The 17,540-nt window shown below is 37.2% G+C and overlaps 2 protein-coding genes across 2 annotated transcripts; both read right to left on the bottom strand.

The window, feature by feature from the left end:
• Positions 1–422: 422 nt before the first annotated feature.
• Positions 423–1,202, bottom strand: LOC113272981. The gene has a single exon (XM_026522762.1). It carries the CDS (start codon positions 1,200–1,202, stop codon positions 423–425), a length of 780 nt encoding a protein of 259 aa, XP_026378547.1.
• A 7,802-nt stretch (positions 1,203–9,004) lies between these two features.
• Positions 9,005–14,545, bottom strand: LOC113319652 (conserved oligomeric Golgi complex subunit 1-like). Its single transcript, XM_026567902.1, has 6 exons — positions 12,154–14,545; positions 11,713–11,907; positions 10,927–11,204; positions 10,417–10,596; positions 10,023–10,200; positions 9,005–9,491 (listed from the first exon to the last, which is right to left on the bottom strand). The coding sequence occupies exons 1-6, from the start codon at positions 14,332–14,334 to the stop codon at positions 9,318–9,320; spliced, it is 3,186 nt and encodes a 1,061-aa protein (XP_026423687.1). The 5' UTR covers positions 14,335–14,545; the 3' UTR covers positions 9,005–9,317.
• Positions 14,546–17,540: the final 2,995 nt, after the last annotated feature.

Genomic DNA, 17,540 nt, shown 5'->3' with positions numbered 1-17,540 from the left:
CGGTAGGTGAGCATACGGCAAGAGAATATTGGTGAGGTGGTGGCGAAAAAGAGGATTGCACGGCGGAGGTGGTGATGGGATAGAGCTCCCCAGAACTATCACATCGGAGAATAGTCTTCCTCGAACTCAAGTCCTTCACAGAAAAACCATAAGGATCAAATTCAACAGACACATGATTATCAGTGGTAAATTTTCGAACAGAGATTAAGTTTTTGATGATGGAAGGGACGACAAGGGTGTCGTTGAGGTGAAGGGTGTGAGTTGGAAGATTTATGTACTTAGAGCCACTAGCAGTTACCGGAATGCTATTGCCATTTCCCACCAAGATAGAACGAACATTACTAGAATTAAAAACTTTTTGTAATGTACCTGGATCCGAGGTGATGTGAGAGGTTGCTCCGGTGTCCATATAGAAATCATCATCAGGTGTCCGAATTTGGAAGCACTGGGCCTGTTGGATTTGGAAGCAACGGCGCTGTGCGATCCAGACTTTGTTGATGACGCTGTGCAACAACAGGAAGGTGATGGGAGGTGTGCGGTGTTCCGGCAGCAAGGGCAGCATGAGTATTTGATGTAGATTGATGTTCACGGCGAATCTCTTCAGTGCGTAGTTGAGATCGAGCAGTGTCAAACGATGGCATCGATTGTTGAATGAAGGAGGCAACAGTATTATATTCCTCCGGAAGTCCATTGACAAGCTGGATAACTAGTCGTTTTTCATCCATTGGAAACTCGAGGTCACTCAATCGACTGGAGAGTGCCTGTAGCTTATCACAATAATCATCAACGTTGTTACAGTCAATAAATCTTAGATTGACAAACTTACTTTCAAGGCTGGCAGCGCGGTTTCCTTTGTTGTCTTGGAAGAGACGTTTGAGATGATCCCATAAATCCTTCGCAGTTTTTCCAGTTTTGAGAACAGTCAGCATCAGATCTTTGGTCATGGTGGAGAACATCCATTGACGGCATAGGGCGTCAAGCTGTAGGATGGTGGCATCGTCAAGATCTGGTGTGGGGGAAGAACTATCTATAAGAAAAAGGAGGTTGTGCGCTTGAAGATGAAGTTGAAATAGGAGAACCCATGAAGAGTATTCGTCTTGTTTGATATCTAGTGTAACAGGGATCAAAACTTTGATGTTGGAAACGGCGAAAGCCGGATGTAAGGTGTTTTTATTACTCGGTAAGGATCGATTGTTTGCCATTGATGATTATTGGTGTTGTTGGTGTTTTTAGAGGAAGAAGAAGGAGGACCGTTTTTGGCCTCGTGATACCATATCGGATGTTAATTAATCCGTCGGTTATTCTTATTCCATAAAATCATATAAATAGAGTTACAGGAAAATCTGGGAGACTTTATTGCATATCGTATATTCTCCCAGATAAATAAGGTAACAGAAATATATTGTCTATTAAGAAGTTCCGTACAATCCCGTCACCACTGCGTAAAATCCCTTACAAAGATTTCCGCGTTGGTGGGCTCAGGTTGCTGGGAGATAATTTGTGCGTTTACCACACTGACGAATGCAAATTCGTCAACATATGGAAATGGAAACTTAACAAGGAGAATGGTCGTTGGAATGAAGAGTTCGGTATAACTTTGGAAAACTCCAACTTGGATTGGCCGGTTTGTCATCCACTTGCCTTCCTGAACAGCAATGAAGTTCTGTTACGGTACAATGGAAATCTCTATCTATGTGACCTGAAAACGTCTACTAAAAATATTCAACAAATATTCAAGCTATTCCTCACATGTACAGCCTTGTTTCTCCGAAAGCTCCTGGTGCACCCCCACTTAACCAGGGTGTGTTGGATATTTTCAATAACATAGAAAATAAAATGTTTTCGATTTCGGTTTTCCGCTACGATGGGGGAGCTTCCTATGTTGAATAAACACAATGGATGTTAGTTGGAGATGAAGAGACACCTCTAAAGGGTGTGATGGTTCATAAAAGACACAACCATTCTCAATAGACACCTTATGTGTCTTTTGGAAGTGAAGAGACATTTCCAATAGGCATGAGTTCCCTATAAGTAGTGATGATTTGTTTTCATTCAAACAATGGAAAATACATATCTAAAACACCTGATTTCTTTTCTCTCTAAGCATCATCAGAATCTAAATACTGTGTATTCTTGGTTGGGTCAAGGGAAGTGCAACTCTTGAATCCAATTACGTTGTTAGGGCTTCATTGTATCCTGAAAGCAATATTTTGCTGACCGGTTATACTCGCCAATTATTTGGAAATGGTTGAAATAATTGCTGAAAAGAATCGCAAGGCCTTGAAGCTCCACTGATACAACATTCTTTTTCTGTTTTTAACCCAAATTTCCAAAAGTTTTCAACAATTATCTTTCGATAATGGAGGATGAAGGTTTAACTGATCCCGCAGTAACAGAGACCCTTTCAGCGGTTCTGTTAAGCAAATTCAAGGAGATCAATTGGGTTTCAATAATTGATCTAAACGAGCGATGATTGAAATAAGTTCACACTGTTTTAACTTTTGGTTGGTCGTGCGCACACCTGGACGTCTGGAGTTTCTGGAACATATTAATTTTCTTAACTCCATTCAAATCATTTCTTTCCTTTTCCCTTAATGCATGGGCATTTATATTAATAATTCATGAAGGTTCTTCTTATTAATCGGTTTGATTTTGTTTTCATTTGGTTGTCGGAGGAAATTAAACTAGAAGAGTCAGAAAGGGAAAACATGAAGAGTGCCGCTGTGACTCCTTCTGGTGATGTCAACGATATATCCTAAGAGATTGGAAAATTTCTAATCAAAGTGTTGGGATTCTTTGGGAGACAAAGGGAACGGTTATTACTAGCGGCAACTTCCATCAAATCAGACAAGTAAATTGGTCTCTGTTCACAATTTTCATACCTTGTGATAATATCTTGTGATGATATATTTTAAAATTTACTAGTCATAACTTATAACGTATAATTCATGCATGCATTTTTCTGACTCGTAGTGAGTACACAATTCTCATGTGCTAATGCCATTGCTGTTGTGTGATTGCCTTGCATAAGCACGTTTGATATATATCAGGTGTCCCTTGAATAAATGATTCAAGTGAAAATTTGGGTATTATAACCAAACCTGGTATACGGATGCATTAGTGGGAGAAAATTTGAAGTTGAATATTCACAGTTTTTTTATGGTAAACCCGAGTATCAATTCTGATCATAATTCCTGTATTGGTGCCTTGGAGACAAATGCAGATGGGAAGATTTCATAAATCTTTGACTAATTGAGATCTGCAACAGCGTGATCAAACAAATCATGCTAAGGTAGCCTTTGCGTTTCTAGCAATAAAATTCTGAACGGAAGTTTATGAATGACTTCACGGCATTCATTTGGCTGGAAACTATTAACTTGCTTTGGCATGTTAAGAAAGTGAATGTTGCACTTAGAATTCAAGGCTATGTTTTGAGTTTCCCCATTCACTGGACTGTGTAGAGAGTTACATTTGTAACTATACAGTTGAGTCCAATCTACACTATTATAAGGATTTCACATTTGAAAAAAGTGTGGATTGTTGATTTTTAAAATAGTGGGTGGACTATCTTTGTACAGAAGTTTAGGCAGTAGCCGGTACATGTTATTATGGTGGTAAAGTACTGTCTGTACTATCAGTAGCGCTTTATGACAATTGACATTGGTCATGAAATGTGTGTATCCTTTGGACTGTGTTATACCGGTTCCATTTTCATGTGCAGATTTAAAGAATTTCAATTATGTATTCTTTAGTACCGTAAGGAATTGTTGAGATAACAATTTTTCTAGAAATGCCATGAAATGAAGATGTACTCTGTGCAGGTTACTTACAAAAGTAAAAGATCCATCCGTGAATGTAAAAGTATATTTCGCAATATGGCTGACTGACTATCACAATTTTTGGTGAGCCAAGTCCAAATGACTGGATTTGAAGATTTCTATTTTGAAATCGTGTGTGCCATGTTTTGGAAGTGTCAAAATTTTCTTATAAATTACTTGACACAAATTGGGAAGTGTTAAATGACACATTTTGGTCGCATGACACGGTATTATCATGAATGCTCTATGATTAGAGAACCAATAGAGATCACCAATAATTGTTCCGGAAACAATTTTATGGTACGGATATAATTCTTGCCATAAGAATTATAAATATTAACGCAGTCATAATTATTAAGATAACAATTGCATGGCATGAGCATAATTCATATCACAAGAATTATAGGTTCTAAATTTTGGAAATTGGCATGTCTTAGATGACATCGATAGGAAAATTCCGGTTAATATGTAATGTATTGGAAGATTGGACTGCCGACCAAAAATCCAACAATGAGGTGTTACGATATTACCGATGCATAAATTATGAACATTACATTACCTAATGTAAAATGTTAAATAGACATTGTCTATGTATTTGGGTATAAATTTGTAGAGGACTGGGCATGAGTATAGGAGTTACTCATGACGATATACTTGTTGAAATAACAAGTTGCCTACAATTCTTTTTATGCCTCCAGTGTGTGCAGGTCTATAATGACTACTTGTGAATTAACCGTAAATGTTAATTAGGATCACTAGAGAAGTTACAATTATTTTGTAAAATCAAAGAGGAACATTATGAATATTTCAGAATTGATTGCATGAGTAGATGCAATTAATGAGGAGGAATGGCTTAGAATCTAACTCGTAGAGATCCCATTTTTGGAAGAAGCCATCTCAAGCGGTCTTGATTAATTGTGAATCGGGCTATGATCTATAACGTCTCTAACAAAGACTTATAATGAAAAGTCAAGATATACAAATCGTGTACATTGAACAGTAAGTCAATTACTCAAGAAAGGAGTAATTGCAGTTAGCCATTGAAACAGAGAAAAACTTGGCAGACTTATCATGAAGAGTCTCCCAAAGGAATTGTTTTCAATGAAGTATACAGAATTGGGACTAAGGTCTGTGAATGAAAGTTCGATAACCCATAGCAGCAACCCAACCTATGTTTTGAAAAAGATAAACAAGGTTCAATGTGGTACCAACAAGTTATGGAAGTGATTATGGTGCACTAAGTATAAAACTTCTCATTTCTGTTTAGTGCAGGTTCTGCAAGAAAATAGGATGGATGAAAATCCTTAATAAGTAAAACTTTTATCACAAGGTGTCTCGCAGAAACACTTTTGAGACTTACCTATATGAGTATGGAAATCAGGTCGTTTCCTAAGGAAAAAAGACCGTTCTCTAAAGCAGACTCATGAATCAAGGATAAGCACAGGGCCATTAATGTGTTGAGCTACAGAACACACAATCTATGAAATCATTATGTGTGGAGATTCTGGTTTTATCACATGGGGTACTTGGTTCAAGACTGGTTTCATCACTGAACCCCGATAAGGCTTTGAATTTCTTACACTAAGTGAAGGTTCAAATCCAAAATATACCTATCATTTATGTATTGATTTCAACGATGATGCTTATTTTTCAATTGAGCTTGCTACGTTGGCTTGATCCCACTCGGGTACGTAGGCAGTCACTTGAGTGATGCAGCCACTCCGGTTTTGTAAGTTTTACTTTATTTTCTGTTTTGGTTTTTGAAAGTAGGAGGAGATTGTTGGATATTTTCAATAACATAGAAAATAAAATGTTTTCGTTTTCGGTTTTCCGCTATGATGGGGGAGCTTCCAGTGTTGAATAAACACAATGGATGTTAGTTGGAGATGAAGAGACACCTCTAAAGGGTGTGATGGTTCATAAAAGACACAGCCATTCTCAATAGACACCTTATGTGTCTTTTGGAAGTGAAGAGACATCTCCAATAGGCATGAGTTCCCTATAAGTAGTGATGATTTTTTTTCGTTCAAACAATGGAAAAAACATATCTAAAACACCTGATTTCTTTTCTCTCTAAGCATCATCGGAATCTAAATATTGTGTGTTCTTGATTGGGTCAAGGGAAGTACAACTCTTGAATCCAATTACGTTGTTAGGGCTTCATTGTATCCTGAAAGCAATATTTCACTGACCGGTTATACTCGCCAATTATTTGGAATGGTCGAAATAATTGCTGAAAAGAATCGCAAGGCCTTGAAGCTCCAGTGATACAACATTCTTTTCCATTCTCTGTTTTCTTCATCCTCTGTTTAAAATTTCCAGCAGGGTGCAGATTCCTCTGTTACTCGCTGGGTACGTTCTTTTAAGGATAATTTTTTCTAATATTAATTGTCATGCTTAAATTACTATATTAAAGAAAAAATCTTTTTGGTCAATTAATCATATCAAAATTGTGATTACATCATCGCTTAAAGAATAACAAAAACATCAAAATACAACATTTGCTTGCAACCAGTGGAGACAGAGAAATTTGCAGTGGTGAGTCGTCATTCACAGAATGCTACTGAACTGAAACAAGTAGAGGGATCCAGGAGTAACGCCTGGACTGAAATGCACCGTGAACCCATATAACTTGGACTGTAATTGTCACATCTGGAAAGCTGTCTTGGATAATTCAAGCAAGATGGTATAAAATAAAAGAATTATTCTGGAGGATTCAATTTGTGTATAGTATGAGAGAAATAAATTTCATACCAGATGCTATGGCAAAGAAAGGTGCAGGACTGGGGAGAGGGGTTTGTGAGATGTTCACTACAAGACCTAGTTTTCTCTCTGCACTGGAGATGCCTGACAAAATATATTATTGGTGGGTTTGTTTGCAGAATTCACCGTTTCCGGGAATTTATAATTCTATGGGATTACAAATTCTGGAATTCATATAAATTCCTTATGTGTTTGGTAACTCAATTAAAATTCCTATGATTTATAGAGTTTTCTTGTACTGAAGTCTTTGTACCGTTTGGCATTACCCTCAAATCATAAAATTGCATATATATGGGATTTAGAGTTAAAAAAAAAAAAGTGGATCCATAAATCCCTTGATAAGTTTCCCAGCAAATCTTAGGGGAAGGGGTCGGACTCCGTATGGAGGATTTGCTGGAAAACTGAATCCCGTAGAAAACGTGATTCCAAGGATTCGGGCAACCAAACATACAGTGGGAAACGTAATTCTACGAAATATCCTAGACCTACAAATTCCACCTTTAAAATTCTACATCCAACCCACCATATAAGTTCGGTTGAACTTAGGAGATAATGGGCTTGTTGTATAATTCTGGTTAATGGGCCTGTTTTTTATTTTTTGTTTTAAATTTCAGTTTTATTTTGAACGATTTTTTGGGGACCATGATTTTTTTGAGGGGACCATGATTTTATTAGGCCACCTTCCCTATAGTGATAAGGGGTGTCCTAAAGCATTGAAATGACTAACCTACCCTTAACCTAGTTTAATTTAAAACCAACCCAATGACCACCTACATATATAACCACCACCTCCTCCCACCACCACCTCCCACCATCGCCGATTACCACCACCACCACCTCCGATTATCACCACCACTAAACATCGATTACCACCACCACCACCGCCCACCACTGCCGATTACCACCACCACCACCTCCGATTATCACCACCACCAACCACCGATTACCACCACCACCTCCGATTACCACCACTACCAACCACCACCACCACTATATATATATAGTTTAATTTAAAACATTAACAAAGATATTCTCACAAACCCATTACTTGTCATTCGTTTTTGGTTGAATAAATGAGAAGTAATCATTAAAATGAGTTGAAAATGGAAGTTGCAGAGAGGTTTAATGGAGGGTTTTTTTTTCAGAGAAAAGTTCGGCTGTCACGAATTAAATTTTTAAAATTCGGTTGATTCGCAAAAAAATACGTTTAACCGAACTCCTTGTATTAGAACAACACAAGTCCATAAGTTCGGTTCCTTCGCAAAATAAGGATATCACCGAACTTTAGTTTACGAAAATAATGAGAAGTCCACAAGTTCGGTTCGTTCGCAAAAATATTAAGTTTTCTTTGTAACCGAACTCTACCTTTGAAACTTCGTAACCGAACTCTACCTAATTCACCAAGAAATAAATTTCGTAGTAACCGAACGTTTGCCTAATTGCATATATGCATATGATTCGCAAAATATGTTGAAGTTTGCGAACCAACCTTATAACACTAGGTTACTTTTAACCTGCAGTTCGGTTGGGAACTTGGTTGCATTGAAGTTTGCGAACTAACCGAACACACAAGATGTACCCAAATAAATTGTTAAGTTCAAAGTTCGGTTACCTACCATTTTATCTTAGGTAACCGAACATTACACTGTACGACCAAAACCTCCATTAACGAGCGAGTTTGGTAACCTGCGTGTTTGGAAAACGTAACCGAACTACACTTTCAGGTGTGTTCGGTTACATGTTCTTGACATATGGTAACCGAACTGGCCCAAATCTACATAAAAAATTGCATTTTTTTTGAAAGGTTGGAGCAATTCAACCAACATTATCTATGTTTGAAGCATACCTGGGTACCCCAAATACCCTTCCTCCGGTTGTGGTTGGTAAAATCCATCGTTTTTCATGTTTTCCTTCTTCATCTTCTCTAACTTTATTCTCTCAATAATTCTACTTCTTTAAAAAAAAACTATTTGATTTTTTAATCTCACTAATTATCTTTAACTTAATCATCTCACTAATCATTACACTAACTATTATTAACACTAACTAATCACCAACCAAAATTAATCAGGAGGGTAATTTAGGTATTAATATAAATATCTAGATAAGGGGTGACCTAGATTTACTTCTAATGTCTTTACCCAAAATAAAACAATGGTCCCCAAAAAAATCGTTCTTTATTTTGGATACGTAAATAACTCAGTTTTGACTTTGATTTGTAATTTTCCTTGATGAGTAATAAATTGCAAAAAAAAAAGGATTGTAATTGTCACCGCCACCAATTTCTTAATAATCTTAATCGATATTACTGGAACTCATCTAGTGTGGCTATAAAAAGAAGAAAAAAAAAAGGCTCAGAGAAAATGCATCTTAACTGAGTTAAGAATCTTAAGATAATGCGTCTGATGAGTTTAGAGAGTATATGTAAAAACTTCTGCTGGATATATTTATATAGCTCGGTCAATACATAGTAGTCTCTACCCTTGACGGATCCTGAATGTAAAAAAAAAAACACAAAAAGGTACAGAAAAGACGCAGAAGTGCGCCAAGTAACATTGCAATAATACATCAACTACACTGTACATTGAATATCATTGTGGTTTTTCTTTACTGTTCCTGAAAAACTTAGACTTGCAAAAAAGGATGGCAAAAACCCAGATGATGATATGGAAGAAAACCTCCAATATGTTATAAAAATCTTGAGGAAAAAAAAATGAATTAAATACTGTTCGGTGCTCAAAGGTCAGTTGACCTGACACTAAGAGAAGATAGAAGGCCGGCTGCCTGGACTGGTAACATGTCACCGAATGTCGACATGGCTGCTGCTGATTTGTCCTTTAGCCTTCCTACTTGTCCATCTGTAAGCATGGATCCTAGTTTCAGTGTGCTCTCACCAAATCTACTGCCGACCTGCAAATTTAGAAGAAGAAGATGGAAATCCAAGTTAAACGGAAAGCACAAAAGCAGGACATATTCGCATGTGGGTAGATATAATATGTTGCCATCCGTAAAACATGATATTAGAACAATCTTCATAAGATATATACAAAACCCATTCTCATTAAGTTCATAAGATATACAAAACTCATTCTCATTAAGTAACGGAACTTATGAATTCAAATATGCATTCTCTATCTTGACGATTTTCCTGCCATAATAAGATAGTTTCACTGCTTTCAAATCTATGATCAGAAGATGTTAATACAAACAAATCGTTATTTCACCCTTTTCTTTCATGTAAATCTAGTAGCCTTAGTAGATACTACCATGTAAAAATAAGTGTTTGAGAAATAACTAGGTTGGCCGATGACAGCTGAGCAGCACAGGCTTCCCAATCATCATATTCTATCGTAGCACATATGGCCATCAATTACCACCGTGACAACCCAACCACATTTCCTATAAGAGCTGTACAAACGCAAACAAGAAAGAATGATATACCTGCATGAAAGACTTAAGAAATGGACTGGCAACTCCAAAGCTAGATGTATCGTCATAATCAAGTTTTGGTGAGGTGTCTCCACTCGGATAGCTTTTCCAGGAGCTTCTGGAGGATATATCTTCAGTGGAACTTGGAAGAGCTGATTTAGCTGTCCCTCTTGAAGATAATGCTGGAGCACTGCATACCAACACGTGCAAGTTAGTACTTAGTACACATGTGCAAACAGAGAGTTCAAAGCAAAACCACACGGAGTAGTGCTTAAAATGCTCAAGCAAGCAAACTGAAATCGAAAAAAAAAATATTGTGAAGTTTGTCCAAAATTCTATTGCATTCTAGATCAGCCAGTAAAACAACTATGAAAAAGGATCTAATGCAGGACAATGGAACACCGACCTGATTGGAAGGTATTTGAAGCGTGGGACTACGGAACACCTCATTATGTTTGACTCAGAATTGCTAGGTAATTTCCGCTGGGTGTCAGTGTACATTCGATTAAGCTGCACAAAGAAACCAAAGAGGACAGCATGCCGTAGGTACGCCTGTTTCTCATTCTCCCAGAGATAAGACTCATACCTGTCATGCCCAAAAATAAAAGAATTCAACTCGATAATCTAACGCTGGAATAAAAAAATATATGAAACTGAGATGAGCATTTAAAAGCGCTACAATAAATCTACAAAAGACAAAAACTTAGAACCAGAGGGACCGACAGTTCCCCTGCATCTAAAAGAGTTGGCACAATTGGAATGTTGACTCTAAAGTTTACAAACTTCTATTGATACAATGAAATCATTAAATCACTGTCGTTTGACCCAATTGACCTCCGTGGTAAACACTCCCAACAATGGTTGGACGGTCAATTCAAAGAAATTCATTGGGAACTGAAAAAATGAAATTACTTACGTTTGCCAGTCTATAGGATCCAGTCTTTGTGAGAGACTACTTGTCAATTCCAGGACACGCTTTCTACTCTCAGAGGAGTTCTGTTTTTGCACCTGGCTTTTCATAGAGAGCTTGGACTTGGGAGTTTTAGATAACTCATCGTTCATGTTCAAGTCACCCCCAGATAAAACATCAAAAACAAACCTCAAGTCTAATAGAATTTGCAGCACTCCTCTTTCAGTCACCTTAGGACTGCGAGCATCTAAGGTAGAAACAAAGCTGCCATATATACTCAGCACCTACAACATCATTTTAAAATCAATATCTACAAAAGGTATAAATCATCAGGGCGTCGCAAATTTGGAATGCAGTGCTTAAATTACTAAGGGTTAAAAACAACAGGTCTCTCAAGGAAAAGTAATGAACAAGCTGAGAGTGTTTCCAAGAGAAAAAGTAATCCTACATTATTATGGTATATCTATCCTACTTTTATGATTTCACAAGCTCACTTTTTTATGTCAAGAATATATGCTAATGGTCAACGTAAAAAATTTCTAGTTTGCATTTTAAAAAATATACAGGGAGAAACAATATCAAGCAAGATTCAACCAAATGAAGCAAATCAGTGGCCAAATGTTCAACAAGAACCTGCTAGTGACATGTGAATGAAAATTATGAAGCTAGTAAACTACTTACAAACACACAGATATTACTGATACAGTAAAGTAAAATGTCATTATAAGTACACAACACCCTGTAGTGATTCTACGTAAGAATTAAACTAAGACATAAGGAGCGCATATTTACCCTTTCCAAAAGTCCCAGAGCAAACTTCTGCAGAATCAATTTGTCAAGGACGTGCCCTCCAATTCTATGAACCTCTTCACTAGCTTGATATAGGAAAGATGTAAGATAAAGTGAAGGCATGGAAGGAAGTTCTATCTTCATCTCCACAGGACCCTCACTGGAATTCTCTTGTTTAATTACAGTTTCTTCCCAGCTCTGCACGATAGTCAAATTAGTACATAAACATCATCGAAAAGAACACAAAACCAAAATCAAAAAAATATGATTACAACTCATGTTCTGTGTCCATACTTAACAAGAATGGTTAACTCTTTGGACAGATCAAGATAAAAGATTTTCCAGCTAAAAGTCTAAAACCAACAAAGACTACATACTTCAAAAAATCTCTTCTGATAGAAGTGAAATGGGAGTACAATTACATACAGAGAAGACTTCACTTACCCTCGAGGAAGATGTCAATGACAATGCATCATCGTTATTGATTTCCTTCGATAGAATGGCTGATAATTCATCAGATACCCAAGTAATCCACAAACTGTGAGCCCAAATACATATATCTCGGAATTTCGTGCTAAGTAAATCAAGTTTTGGACTGGCACTGTCAATCACCCCAGACAAGGCAGCCGAAGTAGATGAAGATTGTCTTCTGATGCCATTCAGACTTTGCCTTCTGGGGCTATCACGCATGGGAGAATCAAGGGAAATCCTCGAGTTAACTGGGTGGGGTGATGTTCCCTTATCAAACATCATAGAGCTTGTGGCATTCACCCATAACCTTGGAGAACCGAGTATCAAGGGTATGTGACTTGAGTGATTTCGAAATGCAAATAAGAGACGCCCAATGAATAGAGATCTTTCGACCAATATCGCTGGTGGTTCAGAATCCTCGTTGATATGCCTTATCGAAGATGAAAGGTGTCGAAGTTCCTCTTCAATTTCTCCCACTATAATTGATAAACTTTCGTAACATTCATCCTGCAGATAAGAAGATAACTCTCTCAACCTTGATGCAGCTCTGGGAGACCCTAAGAAGCACATAAAATCTTCTAGAATTTTCTGGCATCTGCTGTCTACTGCATCTCTAATTTGACCAACTTCTGGACCGAAATATGCATTCAGACAACTATGGAAGTCATTTTCATCTGTTGCCCCTCTAGATGTCAATCCTGTACCAGTCTTTCTAACATTTGGCTCCAAAAACCAAACCCCACCCCCTGTAGATGGTCTGTTTAAGTACGTTATGAAATCAATGCGACCTACTCCAGGAACTGGCACAATTACCCTGATTGAATCCCTCACATTAACAACTCTACTTAAATCCTTAAATTCAGAATCTATAATCTCTTTCATCCTCCGAACAAAAGCATCCTCAAAAATACCATCCCAGAGATCTTCGTCAGTACCCAAGACAAGTTCACGAATCCTATTCCAAGGAGACTCAATTTCAGATCCAAAAACACTCTTAAGCCACTCCAAACTCCCTTCCAACACCTTACGACTATCCAACGACTCTCTGATCAGCTTCTCAGCTGACGCTAACTCTTCCCCGCTAATAATACTATCAATTAAGTATCTCCCATTGACTTTACTAACAGTCTCTTCGCCACAAGTCTTCAACCAATTCAAACAAGTTTTAGCAATCAACTCTTTATCCAATACCAACATAACAGATTCAAGCTTCTCCCTATGTAATTTCCACTGTTTCACTTCCTCTTCCGGATTCGGTAACCCACCAAACAACTGCGAACCAGGTGGAGACCCCAATATGGTTTTATAAAACAACGGCATATCATTCAACACCTGCAAAAACATTTCTCCTACCTGCCCTAAACTAACCTGAATTATCTTAACAATATCACAAAAAACCGAAACCACATCCCCCGAGCCCCCTAATTTCAGTGAAACCCATGATTTCCTCGACTCCAAAAACAACCTCAACACCTCCTCCGGCCCCAACTCATCAATAACCGCAACGGCACCCAATGCATCAGCATAAGCCCCAATCCCCAAATCACAATCCATCAACCTCTCTCTACTCCTAGCAGATATCTGGCCTTTAAAACTCTCAACAATCCCCCATTGATGCCCCAACAACGGAAAATTCGTCAAAAACTCCTTATTCTCACTACTCACAACCAAATCATGAACCAATTTCGCCCTAATGTACCTCCCAGAAGCCTCTAAAAACATAGATTCATCTAAACAACCCCAAATATTCTCAGGAGTATCCACCAAATACTTAACCCTACAAGCAATTCCATACACCCTTACTCTAACAGGATTACTGTAATTCATCCCCCTAGGGGTATTATCGCCATTATCATAGTTATTATGCGAAAGGGAATGAATGTAATTCTCAATCATGGAAATGTTTGATGATATAGATTGACATGATGATTTCATACATACAATTGAATCAGCTGAATCGATTAGATCACGGTAACGATTACCTACTAATTGACGGAGCTCTTCTTTCTTTTCCTCGATTTCTTTCTGTGTTTTGACCTCGATTGTTCGGATTTCTGAGATTGGTTTTGTTCGGAAGAGCGATTCTGCGTCTCGGAATCCTGATTCGTCATTCGTTGTTGTAGATGTTGCCGTTGAGGCACGAGGTGTTCTCATTGTTGTATTGGAGAGGAAAAACCTCGAATTTGTGTGTTCTGAGTTCTGTCGGTTGAGGTTTTTGTAGATCAGATCCGGAGATGGAGAAGAAGAAGAGTACGATGATCGAATACAGTTGGGAAATTTTGTGAGTCGGGGAGTCGAGTGTATTTTAAATCTACGGGATTTTGTGAGAGTTTGAGAGAGTGCAGGGAGTTTGAGAGAGTTTTGTGTTTTTGATTTTAGGGAGTTTGAGAGAGTTTATTAGAAGGAGGTTGGGGGAGTTTGAGAGAGTTATTTGCAAATAACATTGATCTTTAATTAAAAGAAAAAAATAAATTAAAATGATCATATCTGTGTATCAATAGTATGTTATTTTGTGCAACGAGATAATTTTTTTTCCCTTCAATTTAACGGTCTCCATACAATTCTAACTCCCTTTGTTCACGAACATTTTCCCACATATCATCCGTTATGCTCTTTCTCCATGCATTAGCTTCTTGACGTTGTTGTTCTTGAGTTTGTTGTGTCAAAATTTCATCGTCATTTACAAGCTTTGATGGATGACTATCTTCCTCTTCCTAGACCGAAAACTCATTTGAACGGCATTCTTTTCGTAAGAAGTTGTGTAGGCCTGCACAAGCTGTCATTATCTCCACTTGCACCTGATACGGAAATGGAGGTTGAGACTTAAAGATCAAGAAACGAGACTTCACAACACCGAACAATCTTTCAACTACATTCCTCAAAGAAGCATGACGCATGTTAAATAATTCTTCAGCCTTTTTCGCATGATTACCCGTACCAGAAAATTCTTTCAAATGATAACGTTGGCCACGAAATGGTGTTAAACAATATCGTCGGTTTGCAAACCCACCATCCCCCAAGTAATATTTACCTGAATAAAACACAAAAAGAAAACTTCGTCAAGTAGAACCCGAATATAACTTAACCAAAAAACTCAAAACTTCACATTAGATAAAAGTAAAATTACCTTGCGGTATTTTCAGTCCATTTCTTTTTGTCATTGCGTCGTTAAGTATTTTCGAATCATGAGCAGACCCTTCCCATCCACTGAGCACGTATATGAACTCCAAGTCGAAGTTGCAAATCGCTAACACATTTTGAGATGTAATTCCATGTCGATTCCGATAAACGGCTACATTTCTTTTCTCTATCATTGCTGGGATATGTGTATCGTCCATAGCTCCAATGCAATCCTTAAAGTAAGGATAAAATCGTGTACTCTCACGAATTTTAAATGGAGTTGCACTTGTTGGCTTAGCCATCATCCTCGGAGCTATAGAATTTAAAGCTCGCAACATCCTGTTGAAGTTTTTACTAACTGTCCACCGAGAGCGACCAAACGTGTCACGTATTGTGCAATATCGTGATCTTTAGGCAACAACGAGTAAAAATGTACCAAGCATTTATTCAATAGAAACACATCTTGTATCACATAATGATGTAGTTTCTTTAATGATACAACATAGTTTTAGAAAAATATCAGGGTACATCATATAACTTCTTCGAAAGTCTTTTGGGTCTTGACGCAAAACTCTCCTTATATAGTTATATCCAAACAAAGTAACTGGGCGTCTCATTGATCTTTCAATACGCTGACTTTGTATGTATTGCAATTGCTTGATTATATTCATTAACCATGAATGCACCGCTGAAAGTATATTCAAAAATATGGATAGTTCAAATTCATTATTGCTGCTTACCTCTTCATCATCACTGCTTTCTTCTTCTGTATCAAAGGCTTCATCTTCACTATCAGTAGATAAATCCAAATCAGACATGTTCACCTAAAATGATGATAAAAGTACTTTTTTTTTTATTATAATCATCATTATTTCAAAAGCATAAAAGTATATGTATATACAAAATAAGCATATAGAATATAAAGTTCATAAATTCAATCATAATAACCATAAAGATGTCAACCCATAAAAATTAGTAGCAATCAATCCATAACAATAAGTTCTCAAATAGGAGAAAAGAAAAATTAAATACTAATAGTTATAAAGAAAAACGATCAAATGTTGTAACTCTAAAAGCCCATTAAACCTAATAGAAACTTGCAAAGATGACAAGTTTATGCTTTTAACTTTGAACCAATCCACAACTTTCTCTCTTTAGGAGTAAAACGTATGAATAAGTTCTTCTTGTGATTGTTGTCCAGCATTTCAATTACTTTCAGCTTATCTTCCAAAGAAATTTCATTCATGCCATAAACAAGATCCCATACTTGGTTATCTTTCTTATCCTTATCAATTCTGCGCATTTCTTTTTCAATTTTGCGGTCTTCTTTCTCTTTCGCAATAAGAGCATGCATTGAATCAATAGAAGAAGCAATCGATGAACTGTTGGCAATCAATTTCTCTAGATAATCAGACTGCCCAGTAGGATTAGTTGATGTAGAAGAGTCACCAATGTCACACCTTGGTCTTTTCTTTGGTGTCGTTTTTCTGACAGGAATTTTCTTTGTGTTCATATCTTGATTTTCATCTTTATCTTGTTCATCACTTTCCTCTAAGACATATCCCACGTATGATACGTTAAAAGCATTATCATATTGCTCTCGTTGAGTATAATCAACATCGAAGTAATCATCTTGTTCATCTTCCTTATCACAGGTTCTAGCACTTGTACCCTCATGGGTAAGATCAACTGTAACTTTTCCAGAAGCACATTTATTCCCAAAAATAATAAGCAAGTCACCATAGTCTTTACCATTATCTTCCCTTAAGTTAGTTTGGTTTGGATGGCTATGTTAACATACAAAAAATAAATAAAGGATAAAGCATGAATTAGAACTCTGCACAAAATAGAAGAAAAAAATATCAAATTTAGTTTTCAGTAAGTAACACACACAAACCTCAAAGTAATTGTTCCACATCTCGTCGGATCCAGTAATCATCTTGTTAGCATCATCCAACTGAATTCAGAAGTACAAGATTTAAACAAATCCTGGTATTGACCAAATCTAGTCTTCATCCATCTATGTTTCCCTTTATAGTTCTCAAAAGATTTGTCACAACCACATGCTTGGTTAAGTTTTGGAAGTATCTCCTCTTCCACTATTCTCTTAGTAAAACATCCACTAGTGTCTTTCTTCTTCTCAAGTGTAGCTTCTACCAACAGTTCCAATAATTTCTCAGTCTCTCGAGTTGTCCATTGTTTGTAATTTGTAGTCACTTCCATTCTATGGTGTGACATGT

The sequence above is a fragment of the Papaver somniferum genome, chromosome 1, assembly GCF_003573695.1.
Source record: "Papaver somniferum cultivar HN1 chromosome 1, ASM357369v1, whole genome shotgun sequence".
Classification (NCBI taxonomy): Eukaryota; Viridiplantae; Streptophyta; class Magnoliopsida; order Ranunculales; family Papaveraceae; genus Papaver; species Papaver somniferum.
The sequence above is the reverse complement of the archived record's forward strand: the minus strand, read 5'-3'. Positions and strand labels throughout refer to the sequence as shown.

Coding starts and splice junctions, on each gene's coding strand:
- LOC113272981 (XM_026522762.1), bottom strand. CDS start 1,202: ATGGCAAACAATCGATCCTTACCGAGTAATAAAAACACCTTACATCCG.
- LOC113319652 (XM_026567902.1), bottom strand. CDS start 14,334: ATGAGAACACCTCGTGCCTCAACGGCAACATCTACAACAACGAATGAC. Junction 11,908..12,153: donor CATTGACATCTTCCTCGAGG/GTAAGTGAAGTC, acceptor ACTATCGTGCAG/AGCTGGGAAGAAACTGTAAT. Junction 10,201..10,416: donor TTCAAATACCTTCCAATCAG/GTCGGTGTTCCA, acceptor GTTGGTATGCAG/TGCTCCAGCATTATCTTCAA.